Below are 12425 nucleotides of genomic sequence, written 5' to 3'. Positions count from 1 at the left end.
CCTGTAATTCTGGCTACTTGGATGGCTGAGGCGGAAAGATCGCTAGAGCCCAGAAGGTTGGCGCTGGGGTGACCATGGGCTTGCATGCCACTGTACTCCTGCCTGGGTGACGGAGTGAGACTCCAACTAAAAAAAAAAAAAAAAAAAAGAAAATATTCAAAAGACTCCACAGGACATACTCACATGAGGTTTTGTTAAAGGCAAAGGATAAGGTACAGCAAGAGAAAAAGAATGTAGGCCCACGTTGGGAATCAGACAGACATCTAGGCACAGTTTCCCAGACTCTTATTCATACATACTCAAGTGATTCACTTCCACAGCAAGCCATCATTATCTGAGTGATGAATCCTGGCTTCAGGAGCTCAAGTCTGAGTATCCCAGTAGGGATTTTATGGCCTTCTGGTAACACAGTCGAGCCAGAGTGCCTACACCTAACCAGTTATACCAATTGGAAAGCATCAGCAACCAAACTGGCTCTCTGTATTGTCATGGAATTTTTTTGGGCATTAAACAGCACATAATAGGCTGGTGCCCACTGCACTTAAATTGGTGAAATGTCAAAGTAAGACTTCTAAAACTCTCTAGAGATAAAGTTAGAGCTTTTCAGCTGGGCTCGGTGGCTCAGAATGTAATTCAAGCACTTTGGGAGGCTGAGGTGAGTGGATTGCCTGAGCCTGCAGGTTCGAAACCTGTCTGGGCAACTTGGTGAGACCTCATCTCTACAATAAATAAAAAAAAATTAGCCAGGTGTGGTAGCGCGTGCCTGTAGTTCCAGTTACTTAGAAGGCTAAGGCGGAAGGATCACCAGAGACCAGCAGGTACTCCAATCTGGGCGACAGAGTGAGACTCCAACTCAAAAAAAAAAAAGTTAGAGCTTTTCCAATCTAATTTTAAACTAATTCTCTCACAAAAAAATAAATATACACTATATCAAACTTTGGGGGATGCTGTTAAAGTACTACTTACAGGGAAATTTGTAGACTAAATTACTATAATAGAAGAGAGTTCTCAAGTAAGTGTCTATCCACCTTAAGAAATCAGAAAAACACAGACAAATCCTACAGGCAACTCTATAGTGACTCTACCATCTCTCTCATGCTTTGGGAGGAGCAGTCCTGCCTCAGTGACAGCAAAAAGTGGTACCAACAAAAGCTATTTTGACATAATTCACCAAGGACACTGGATAAATCACAAAGTCATATTCCTGAAATATTAGATCTCCCTTCTCCTAATCTCGGTCTTCCTGCCTGTACAGTAATGGTCTTAAGTTGAGCCATCTAGAATCTGTGGGAATCCACAGAATGTTTAGATTTGTCATAAACAAACAAAACCACTGTTCATGAGAGAGACATAGCTCTGGAGGTTCTGAGACTTTCTGTCCATTCTCATCCTGGATAGTCATAGTATGGGAACATCTAAGTATGCATCTTTAGAAGTGGCACACCCCTTCCAGTGTGTATCAGTCACACTCAGTGTTTCTGTACCAATTAGTTTCCACCTGGCTCCTGGAGGTCTTCCAGACAAGGACACTTGCCTACTTAGAACTAAGGCTCCTTCACAGATATTAGGAGCCAGCTTCCCCTTAATTGCTTGAGAACATAGAACACTGAATGGGAACAAGGGACCAAACTCATGCTGCTCCCAGATGCTCTAGAGGTTGTTGCAGCTGACCTCTCCTCGGGGTTACTTCCAAACCCAGAGGAGATGCAGTAAAACTGGTATCCAGTCCACATGATTGGGCGCAGTGGCTCACACCTATAATCCCAGCACTTTGGGAGGCCGAGGTGAAAGGATCGTCTGAGTCCACGGGTTCGAGATCAGCCTGGGCAACTTGGTGAGACCTCATTTCTACAAAAAATCAAAAAATTAGCCAGGCTTGATGGGGCACGTCTGTAGTTCCAGCTACTTGGAAGGCTGAGGCGGAAGGATCAGCAGTGGCCATGAGCGTGCCACTGTACTCCAGCCTGGGTGACAGAGTGAGACTCCAACTCAAAAACAAAACAAAGCAAAATCAAACCAAAAAAACCCCCTGCAGTCTTTCCTAGAAGGCCTTGGGAAGCAAGGTAAATTAGGTCAAAACTGGAGTCAGAGCTGTTCTCTGCCATCATACTGTCCTCTCTAAGGCAAAGAAATCCAGGGACTCTCACAAAAGCTGTTTACGCTTCCATGCTGATAGAACATAACTGTTCCTTCAATACATTCCACACAATAAAGAGAACCCCCAAGATTAAAGGTGTCTTAAATAACAGGCCTTTATTATCATAAAAACATGAGGAATGTGAGGCAGGCAGTTCCAGGGCTGGGTGACTTGGAGACTGTATAAGCATTACATGAAACCAAAAACTCCATGAACGTAAGCCTCTACAAGCTACCTGCTGAACGTTCTTGTGTCCTCTTGGAACAAAGCTTATTATATCCATGCTGTTTACGTCAAAAGAGAGGGAACGAGGACCCCCGAAGAGCTGTGAGATCATTTACAACTGCTTTCAAGGACTGGGGACAGAATAGAGATCTGCCTCTAATTAAGCATGCTGAGGTGACTGGCACACACAGTATGATTCTGCCAGATGGTAGTGGCAGATGGCTCCTGCTCCAGCAAAGGCTGTTCAGAAAGTGCAACACAACTCCTGAAAGCATCGCATGTACTTGGTGCTCACAGGAAATCTCCCAGCTATGAATGTTCATATCCATGAGGTTCCAATTCTGACAGTTCCCTCACAAAGGCTACTCTCAGAGCTCCACACTGGGGTGAGCTGTTAGACTAAACAGAGACAGCACATTCCCTGAACTGCTAAAGCCCATATCCAGTGTGAACTTTCCCATAGTGGGTAAGGTTCAGCCTTTGCGTGAAGGCTTTTCCACATGTATTGTACTCATAATGATGGCTAGTTCTCCAATGCACAATAAGTTAGGGGCACTGGTCAAAGTGTACTCTTAAGGCTTTCTCCAGCATGAATCCTCTGGTGCAGAACAAGTGTCTGTTTCCGTATGAACTCTCTCCCACATTCGCTGCATGCATAAGGCCTTTCCCCAATGTGTACTTTCCAGTGCCTGATGAGGTTTGGCCTTTGGGTGAAGGCTTTCCCACACTTGCTGCACTCATAAGGTTTTTCTCCAGAGTGAACTTTCTGGTGCTGAATGAGTTTAGAGATGCAGCTAAAAGCTTTCCCACATCTGCTGCACTCATAATCACTGCTGTGAATTCTCCAATGTACATTCAGATGGGAGCTTTGGCTAAAGGCCTTTCCACATTCACTGCACTCATAAGGTCTTTCTCCAGTGTGAGTTCGCTGGTGCAGAACAAGTGTATGTTTGCGACTGAACTCTTTTCCACATTCACTGCATTCATAAGGTCTGGCTCCTGTGTGAACTTCTTGGTGTCGAATGAGATTAGACTTACTGCTGAAGAATTTCCCACATTTGCTGCACTGATAAAGCCTTTCACCTGTGTGAACTCGTCTGTGTTCAAACAGGCCAGAGATTTGTCTAAAGAACTTCCCACATTCATTGCACTCATAAGGTCTTTCTCCAGTGTGAACTGTCTGGTGTTTAAAAAGGTCATAGCTTTGGCTAAAGAATTTCCCACATTCACTGCACTCATAAGGCCTTTCCCCAGTGTGGATTCTCTGATGCCGAGCAAGTGTGTCTTTGCGGGTGAAAGCTTTCCCACATTCACCACACTTGTGATACCTCTGTCCAGTGCAAAAGCCCAGCCCAAGCTCGGTACTCTTATGGGGTTTCATTCTGCTGTGAGGGGCCTGGTGCGGAAGATAACCAGACATGGCTAAAAAGTTCGTCTCACTTTTCCCACGTGTGAGGGTCTTCTCTGGCACATGGACTCTGCAGCTTTTCACAGAGTCTCTGACCTCCTCACCTCGAAATGGTTTCTCTTCACCAGACTGCTTCTGGTGCTGGTCAAAGTTTGTACTGAACCAGAATTCCTTCCCACATGCCCCACATGAGTATGGTTTCTGCCTGGATTTGTCCTCTTGGTATTCAGGCAGGTGTAAGATATCTTTCAATACTGGGTCACATATGTCACATGGGTGGGTCTGCAGTTCTGTCATAGGAATCATAATCTGTGACACTTCTTCTACAGAAACACTCTGCTCAGAGGACACCTCCTCATCCTCCACTCCGTGCCAACAACCTGAAAGCACAGAAATGCTGATGAAGTGCACATTGGCTAGTGGTAGGCAGCAACCCCAATGGAAATGTGTGTCTGACACACCCAGAAATGAATTCATGGGACTGTTTTCAGGATGACAGGCATGGTCAGGTTGAGGAAGGGGTTTCTATGAGGTACTGAGCCTCTGGGTAGACCCAATGAAGGGCCAGGATACAAGGATGGAACAGAACAAACCACTTCCAGCAGGACCTTGGCTATGCATAGATGACAGATGAGTGCTATGCATAACGTGTCCAGGCTCAGGAACATCCAATTACAAGTGAGTAGTTGGCGTTCACAATTATTTAAGGATGTGTGTGCATCTCATGAACATTAAGTATAGGTCACCATTGTCAAAAATGCAGACAGAATAGTGGAAAGGCATGGGTGTGGGGTAGACACCAAGGAGGTGCTGTATGGGAAAGGGCTAGAAAAATCAGACTGGAAATGATAAGTTTTAGTGTCAAGAAGGGAGATGGTCAGGTAGGAATGTTGTATGGTCACTGGCCTTGGAAACAAACACTGGTATGAACCAATGTTGCTATTCTTGAAGCCAGCCTTGACATTGTGCCCTTCCTGGATGTCCACTCACCAGGTCCAGGTCCCCTCAGGGCCTCTCTTTCTGTGGCTGGAGTCACATTCATTTGGGCAGGAACCGAGGGCTCTTCCCCTTCCTTTAGTTGCATGATTACATGTGATCTGGAAAATGCAATTCCTAAGGGAAAGCCAGAACAGATGAGCAGCCAGCACTGGCCCAGGGAAACCCACCCTATGACAGATCACAGGTAAAAACAACAACAACAACAACAAACCAAAAAAAATCTTGAAGGCAAGTTTTGCAGGAATAGCTCAAAGGTCCCTATAAGTAATGACTATGTAAGTGCCTATACGTCCTAGCACAGCAAGGTTCTAAAAAATGTCACCTGGAGAAAGGGGCAGAACTTTGGGCACAGAAATGCCATAATTTCAGACAGATTCACCAGCCCAGAAAGTGACCAAACCTTATTAGCTCCACTGGGAAAATCATAAGTCTTGTGACCCCAAACCCTGGGATGCGTGGTTTCAGGGGTGCTCAGCAAGAAGTGATGATAGTCCACACAGCTTAGCACTGGCATCCACGGCACCTACTCCAGGAAACCAGTGAAGGAAAGCAGTGCTCATGATCCAACCATGGGAAGAACAGAGCAGCTCCTGGAGAAAAGGAAAAAGTTAGATGGGTGGGTATGAGAACCTTACCCAGTGATGCTAAAAGTGCAAAGTTCTCCAGCATCACATCCTGGTACAGGAATCTCTGAGCATTGTCAAGAAGTTCCCATTCTTCCCGGGAGAAGTACACAAACACGTCCTCAAACATCACACAGCCCTGAAAAGACAGGGACAGCAAGGTCCATGAAAAGCCTCACAATCAACAATCCCCACTATCTATCCACAACATCTTGCTTACCTACCTCTCAGGTCCCCAAGTCAAATGCCAGATACTAGTACTACTGGTCTTCACTCTCTCTTGATCACCCCAGTGATCACTGTGTCATCCCACTTTAACAACAGGTTGGTTGAGAGATAAATGCAATTTATACTCTGAGCCAGCCAATTTCTTTGGTGAATTCCAGGTAAGGAATCTTAGATATGAACCTAGGCTCACTCTTCTCACTTAAGCCCCCAATCACAGGGCCCTAGAACCATCAGTTCACACTCTCTCCTCTCATGCACATCCATCTTTGTACCATGCCTCCCTCACACCTCCAGTTTCACTCCACCACCATTCTGGTCCATTCCATAGATATCCCCCTAGACTCCCCACATGTCACTCTACACATAACATTGACAGAGTGCTTGCCAATGCAATCAGTATCCCATCATGCCCCAAACATCCAATAGCCCGACTGCCAATGAAAGATCCATTTCTGCTTTGAAAGCTCCCCAACCTTTTCCTTCCCATTCCTTTCTTCAATCACGTGCACCCAAAATCACATGCAGATCTCAAGTATCCTCAGTCCTCTTCCATTTCTTTGTTGCATATTGTCTGCTGTGACACACTACTATTTAACTTTATAGCTTAAAACCACATTTCCAGTTACTTCCTTAAGTCTTGAATCCCTCAAAGTCATCCATAACAGTTGGAATCTTCCAAACTCTTTTTTTTGAGTTGGAGTCTCACTCTGTCACCTAGACTGGAGTGCAGTGGCCGCTTCCGGCCACTGCAGCCTCGACCTGCTGGGCTCCGACTCAGCCTTCCAAGTAGCCGGAATTATAGGCATGCGCTACCACGCCTGGCTGATTTTTTGATTTATTGTAGAGATGAGGTCTCGCTGTCCAGGCGGGTCTCGAACCCGCGGGCTCAGGCAATCCACTTACCTCAGCCTCCCAAAGGCGGGGGATTACAGGCTGAGCCACCGAGTCCAGCTCTTCCAAACTCTTAATGTTGATATTTTGATCTCCTCCCATGAATCACACACGTTTTTTGTTTTTGTTTTTTTTGAGTTGGAGTCTCACTCTGTTGCCCAGACTGGAGTGCAGTGGCCGCTCCCAGCCACTGCAGTCTCGACCTGCTGGGCTCTGGCAATGCTTCTGCCTCAGCCTTCCAAGTAGCTGGAACTACAGGCGCGCGCTACCACACCCAGCTAATTTTTTGATTTATTGTAGAGATGAGGTCTCGCCAAGTTGCCCAGGCGGGTCTCGGACCCGCGGGCTTAGGCAATCCACTCACCCCAGTCTCCCAAGGTGCGGGATTACAGGCTGAGCCATCGAGCCCGGCTCACACATGTTCTTAATGGCATTTGGAACGATGAGTTCTTTCCAGAAGGTTTTCAATTTGCTTTGCCCCAATCACTATCTATGGCAGTTATAGCCTTAAGAAATATATTTATTAAATAATAAAACTTGCAAGTCAGGGCTGGGCATGGTGGCTCACACTTGTAATCCCAGCACTTTGGGAAGCCAAGGAAAGAGAAGTGCTTGAGCCCAGGAGTTCAAGACCAGCCTGGGTAACACAGAGAACTCACCTCTACAAAAAGTAAAAAAACATAGCCAGGCATGGTAGGACATGCCAATAATCCCAGTACTTGAGAGGCTGAGGTGAGGAAACTGCCTGAATCCAGGAGGTTGAGGCTGTGGTGAGCTGTGAGCATGCTACTGTACTCCAGCCTGGGCAACAGAGTGAGACCCCAACTCAAAAAAAAAAGTCAGAATTACTCCTGATCCATGGGTTGTAGACTGGATGTTGAGTCAGCAAGCATGAAACAAAATTAATCTCCTTGTATATTTCCATCGGAGCTCTTGGGTGACTAGTGCACTGTCAATGAGCAGTAGAAAGCAATCTTTTTCTGAGCAGTAGGGCTCTAGAGTAAGCTTAAACTATTCAGTAAACCATACTATAAACAGATGGGCTATCATTCGGGCTTGTTCCATTTCTAGAGCACAGACAAAGAAGATTTAGCATAATTCTTAACAGCCCTAGGATTTTCAGAATAGTAAGCGAGCACTGGCTTCAGCTTAACATCACCACATGAGTTAGCCCCTAAAAAGAGATTCAGTCTGGCCTTTGAAGCTTTAAAACCAGTCCCTGGATTCTTTCTAGCTATGAAAGTCCTATACAGCATCTTCTTCCAAAAGAAGGCTGTTTTGTCCACATTGAAAATGTGTCATTTAATGTGGACACCTTCATCAGTTAGCTAGATCTGAATAAGTTGTGGCAGCTTCTACATCAGCACTTGCTGCTTCATCCTGCAATTTCATGTTATGAAGATTGCTTCTTTCCTTAAACCTCACAAACCAACTCTGCTAGCTTTAAACTTCTCTTTGGCAGTTTTCTCCTCTCTCAGCCTTCACAGAACTGAATAGTTAGAACCTTGCTCTGGATTAGGTTTTGGTTTAAAGGAATAGCATGGCTGGTTTGATCTTCTACGCAGGCCAACTAAAACTTTCTCTGTACCATCAGTAAGGTTATTTCACTATTTTTATCATTTGTGTGAAACTCCCTGGAGTAGCACATTTAATTTCCTTCAAGAACTTTTCCTTACATTCAAGACTTGGCTAACTGTTTGGGACAAAAGGCCTAGATTTTAGCCTATTTGGATTTTTGATATGTCTTTCTCACTAACCATTTCTAGTTGTTGATTTAAAGTAAGAGACGTGTATTCTTTTCACTTGATCTCTTGGACACCATTGCAAGGTTATTAACTGACCAGATTTCAACATTGCTGTGTCTCAAGGAATAGAGATACCCTAGGAAAGGGAGAGAGATGGAGACTGACTGGTCAGTGGGGCAGTCAGAACACATACAGCATTTATTGATTAAATTCACTGTCTTACATGCGCACAGTTCATGGCACCCCAAAACAATTACAATAGTAGCATCAAAGATCACTGATCACAGATTGCCATAACAGATATATTGAGAATAAAAAAAGTTTAAGTATTGTGAGAGATTAAAATATGACTTCAGGGATACCACAAACCTTCAATTTGTAAAAAATACAGTAAAGCATCACAAAGCAAAGCACAATAAGACAAGGGGTGCCTGTATAAGAAAGTGAGCAGAAATATTTCCTGTGTTGAGACAACTTACCTCAGAGAGATATTTTGTTACGAACTTGCTGTGAGCCGGGCTCGGTGGCTCACACCTTGGGAGGCTGAGGTGAGTGGATTGCCTTAGCCCAAGGGTTCGAGACCCGCCTGGGCAACTTGGCGAGACCTCATCTCTACAATAAATCCAAAAATTAGCCAGGTGTGGTAGCGCATGCCTGTAGTTCCAGCTACTTGGAAGGCTGATGTGGAAGGATCACCGGAGCCCAGCAGGTAGAGGCTTCTGGGCTCCGGGAGCGGCCACTGCACTCCAGTCTGGGCGACAGAGTGAGACTCCAACTCAAAAAAAAAAAAAGAACTTGCTGTGAAGCAATTACCTCCAATGAGTTTATTCTTAGTAAATGTATTTAGTCAAAAGTACTAAAGGAGACTAGGACAATACATTGCATGGTATGTGAGATATTTTGTGGCTTTGGTGAAACTGAGTGAAGTGGACTCACTCCCGGCACTAAAGGAACTTTTTAGTGTGTTTCTCTTCGGACAGGTAGTTCAAAAGTGAAGGTGAAAGAGATGATGTCAGCAACATGCTGGAATGGGAAGCTCCTGACTGCTTACCCACAGATGCACCAAATAAGCATCTGTTCACAGATCAATTCCCTCTAAGAGAAAGCTAGAAACCAGTTGAGAGACTCCTATCCACCAGGCAGCTGAGAAAACAACCACCCTGAATGGGTAGAAAAAGCTGAGGCACATTCAGGCATGGACCCTGCCCTGGGCACTGTGGCATACGATAGAGAAAGGAACCCCCAACACCTTCTCCCTGTGAAGATGACCTCACATCCACAGTTTGGACCTTAATTCACTAACTCTTGAGAACTGAAAAGCTGGGACACACATGAGTCTCTCTAGACCATAGGAAAAAAGCACTTAAGTGCTTCCAGGAGCTTCGGCCTCCAGAAGCAGTGAAGAGAAGGAGCTTTAAAAAATGCAGCTCCCTAGGATTCCCCAAAAGGGCTTTATGACACACTCTTCAAGTAGCTACTTGGCATCCTGGCTTCTAACTAACTTGCATCAGGGAGTTAAAGGAGCAGGCAAATATTAGCCTGGCCAGCAGCCTGATAATCAACCAGATGAGCACTTCTCAAGTCTGCTCACATGGCTCACCCCAGTGATAATTCCAGATCTATTAACCCTTCCTAGAAGTATGTCCACACATCAAGGGTCCCAACTTTTTTTTTGAGTTGGAGTCTCACTCTGTCACCCAGACTGGAGTGCAGTGGCCGCTCCCGGTTACTGTAGCCTCGACCTGCTGGGCTCCGGCGATCAATCCGCCTCAGCCTTCCAAGTAGCTGGAACTATAGGTGTGTGCTACCATGCCCGGCTAATTTTTTTGATTTATTGTAGAGATGAGGTCTCGCCAAGTTGCCCAGGCTAGTCTCAAACCCGCGGGCCCAGGCAATCCACTCACCTCGGCCTCCCAAAGCGCTGGGATTACAGGTTGAGCCACCAAGTCCGGCCTGGGTCCCACCTTTTAAAGCTTCCATCCAAGGGACTGCATTCAAAACCTCTGGGCTCTGGGTGCAGAAGAGACTGGCATATGAGTGTCTCTTTGGATCACAGAGAAAAAGTGGCAGTTTTATATAGGCATTCAAGCACTTCTAAGGGCTTCGACCCCAGGCAACAGTGCAGAGAAGGGGCTTAAAATCACACAGCCCCTTGTTACTCCAAAGAAGAGGATTAAGCCATGCATAAAATGTCTCACTTTTACAGCAACCTCCTGAAAACTCTATCCTAAACCTCTTAGCTCTGAGAGCAGGAGTTAGGCAGATGCAAGTCTCCCTGGATCATAGAACAAAGAGGCAGAATTAAACAGGCACACTAAAACTTCCAGGGACTACACCCCCTTGGAGTAGTCCTAAAAAAGAAGTAATAATGTGCAGCTACCATTTTTGCTCCAGAAGAAGCTTACAGCACACACACTTCCAGTGGCTACCTGATTGGCCAGCTTGTAGCAAAATTACAATGAGGAGCTAACAGGGCAGACAATAGCACCCCAGCAGCCAGAATCAGAGCATGGCACTTCATGAGCCTTCCATGGCTCAATCCAATGATAAATCCAGGCTTACTCATTCTTCTTGGAAGGAGTTTGGCCATGCACCAAGTATCACGTTTTCTTTCTTTTTTTTTTGAGTTGGGGTCTTACTCTGTTGCCCAGGCTGGAGTGCAGTGGCACATTCATGGCCACCCCAGTGTCAACCTGCTGGGCTCAGGTGATCCTTCTGCCTCAGCCTTCCAAGTAGCTGGAATTACAGGCACGTGCCACCATGTCTGACTAATTTTTTGATTTATTGTAGAGATGAGGTCTTGCTAAGTTGCCCAGGCTGGTCTCGAACCTGTGGGCTCAGGCAATCCTCTCACCTCAGCCTCCCAAAGTGCTGGGATTATATATAGGCATAAGCCACCATGCCTGACAGATATCACATTTTCTATAGCTCCCACTCAAGGGACTGTGTCCTTAAAAACTACTCTGGGAGTCAATGGGGCTTTGTATTTCTGGGTACTCCCAGACTACAAAAAACAAAGAAGTTAAAACCCAATGAGTCCACTTCCAGCAGCTATCTTTCCAGAATCAGAAGGTGCTGCCTGAATACCCCAAAACAGAAACAGCAATCTAAACAAACACAAAGATTTAAGAGGTTTTTTAAGATGTTTGACCAGATGGATTGGTGAGATCCTTCTACTACATGAAGCCAGTTTGACAAGATTGAGAGAGGTACTTGTCTTATTTAATGCACAGAAACCAACACAGAGAGGCAAGAAAAATGAATAGACAGGCAAATATATCCCAAACAAAAGAACAAGATAAATCTTTAGAAACTGACCCAAGTAAAAGTGAAATGGAAATATGTGATTTACTTAACAGGAAATTCAAAATAATGGTAATAAAGATGCTCACCAAGTTCAAGAGAGCAACACAAGAACAAACTAAGAACTACAACAAAAAAATAGAAAGTGTAAAAAAGTACCAACAGGCTGGACGCAGTGGCTCATGCCTGTAATCCCAGCACTTTGGGGGACCGAGGTGAGAGGATTGCCTGAGCTCACAGGTTCGATACCAGCCTGGACAACATGGTGAGACCTCATCTCTACAATAAATCAAAAAATTAGCTAGCATGTTGGCACACGCCGGTAGTCCCAGCTACTTGGAAGGCGAGGCAGAGTGCCTGAGACCCGCAGGTGGAGGTTGTGGTAGCCATGACTGTGCCACTGCACTTCAGCCTGGGCAACAGAGTGACACTCTGACTCCAAAAAAAAGTACAAATAGAAATCTTGTATCTGAAGAATACTATAACTGAAGTGAAAAAGGATTCAATGGAGACTAGATCAAGAAGAAAGGGTCAGTGAACTTAAAGATAGGTCACTGGAAATTATCTAATCTAAGTGAGTAAAAAGAAAAAAGAATTAAAAAGAGTGAAGACAGATTAGGAAACTAATGAGACACTAGCAAGCCAAAACGACGTATGCATTATTAGAGTGCTAGAAAGAGAAACGATAAAGGACAAAACATATTCCAAGAAATAAAGTCAGAATATTTCCCAAGTCTAAGGATGGAAAAAGAAAGCCAGATCCAGGAAGCCCAACATACTCCAAAAAAGATGAATCCAAAGAGAACCAAGCTAAGACACACCAAAAGCAAATTATCAAACATTAAAGACAGAGTGTTAAAAGGAGT

At 45.0% G+C, this 12425-nt stretch overlaps 1 protein-coding gene across 2 annotated transcripts; it reads right to left on the bottom strand.

Moving 5' to 3' along the window:
* Positions 1–2227: 2227 nt before the first annotated feature.
* Positions 2228–5526, bottom strand: ZNF671 (zinc finger protein 671). Of its 2 annotated transcripts, none has more exons than XM_021717900.1 (3): positions 5405–5526; positions 4761–4883; positions 2228–4150 (listed from the first exon to the last, which is right to left on the bottom strand). In XM_021717900.1, exons 1-3 carry the CDS (start codon positions 5520–5522, stop codon positions 2922–2924), a joined length of 1470 nt encoding a protein of 489 aa, XP_021573575.1. In that variant the 5' UTR covers positions 5523–5526; the 3' UTR covers positions 2228–2921. The 2 variants fall into 2 exon arrangements, with proteins under 2 accessions (XP_021573575.1, XP_008066891.1); XM_008068700.2 differs by having other exon boundaries at positions 5170–5459.
* Between the last annotated feature and the right edge of the window lie 6899 nt (positions 5527–12425).

The sequence above is a fragment of the Carlito syrichta genome, unplaced genomic scaffold (genome assembly GCF_000164805.1).
Source record: "Carlito syrichta isolate Samal-C Ts95f unplaced genomic scaffold, Tarsius_syrichta-2.0.1 Scaffold311480, whole genome shotgun sequence".
NCBI lineage: Eukaryota > Metazoa > Chordata > Mammalia > Primates > Tarsiidae > Carlito > Carlito syrichta.
The sequence above is the reverse complement of the archived record's forward strand: the minus strand, read 5'-3'. Positions and strand labels throughout refer to the sequence as shown.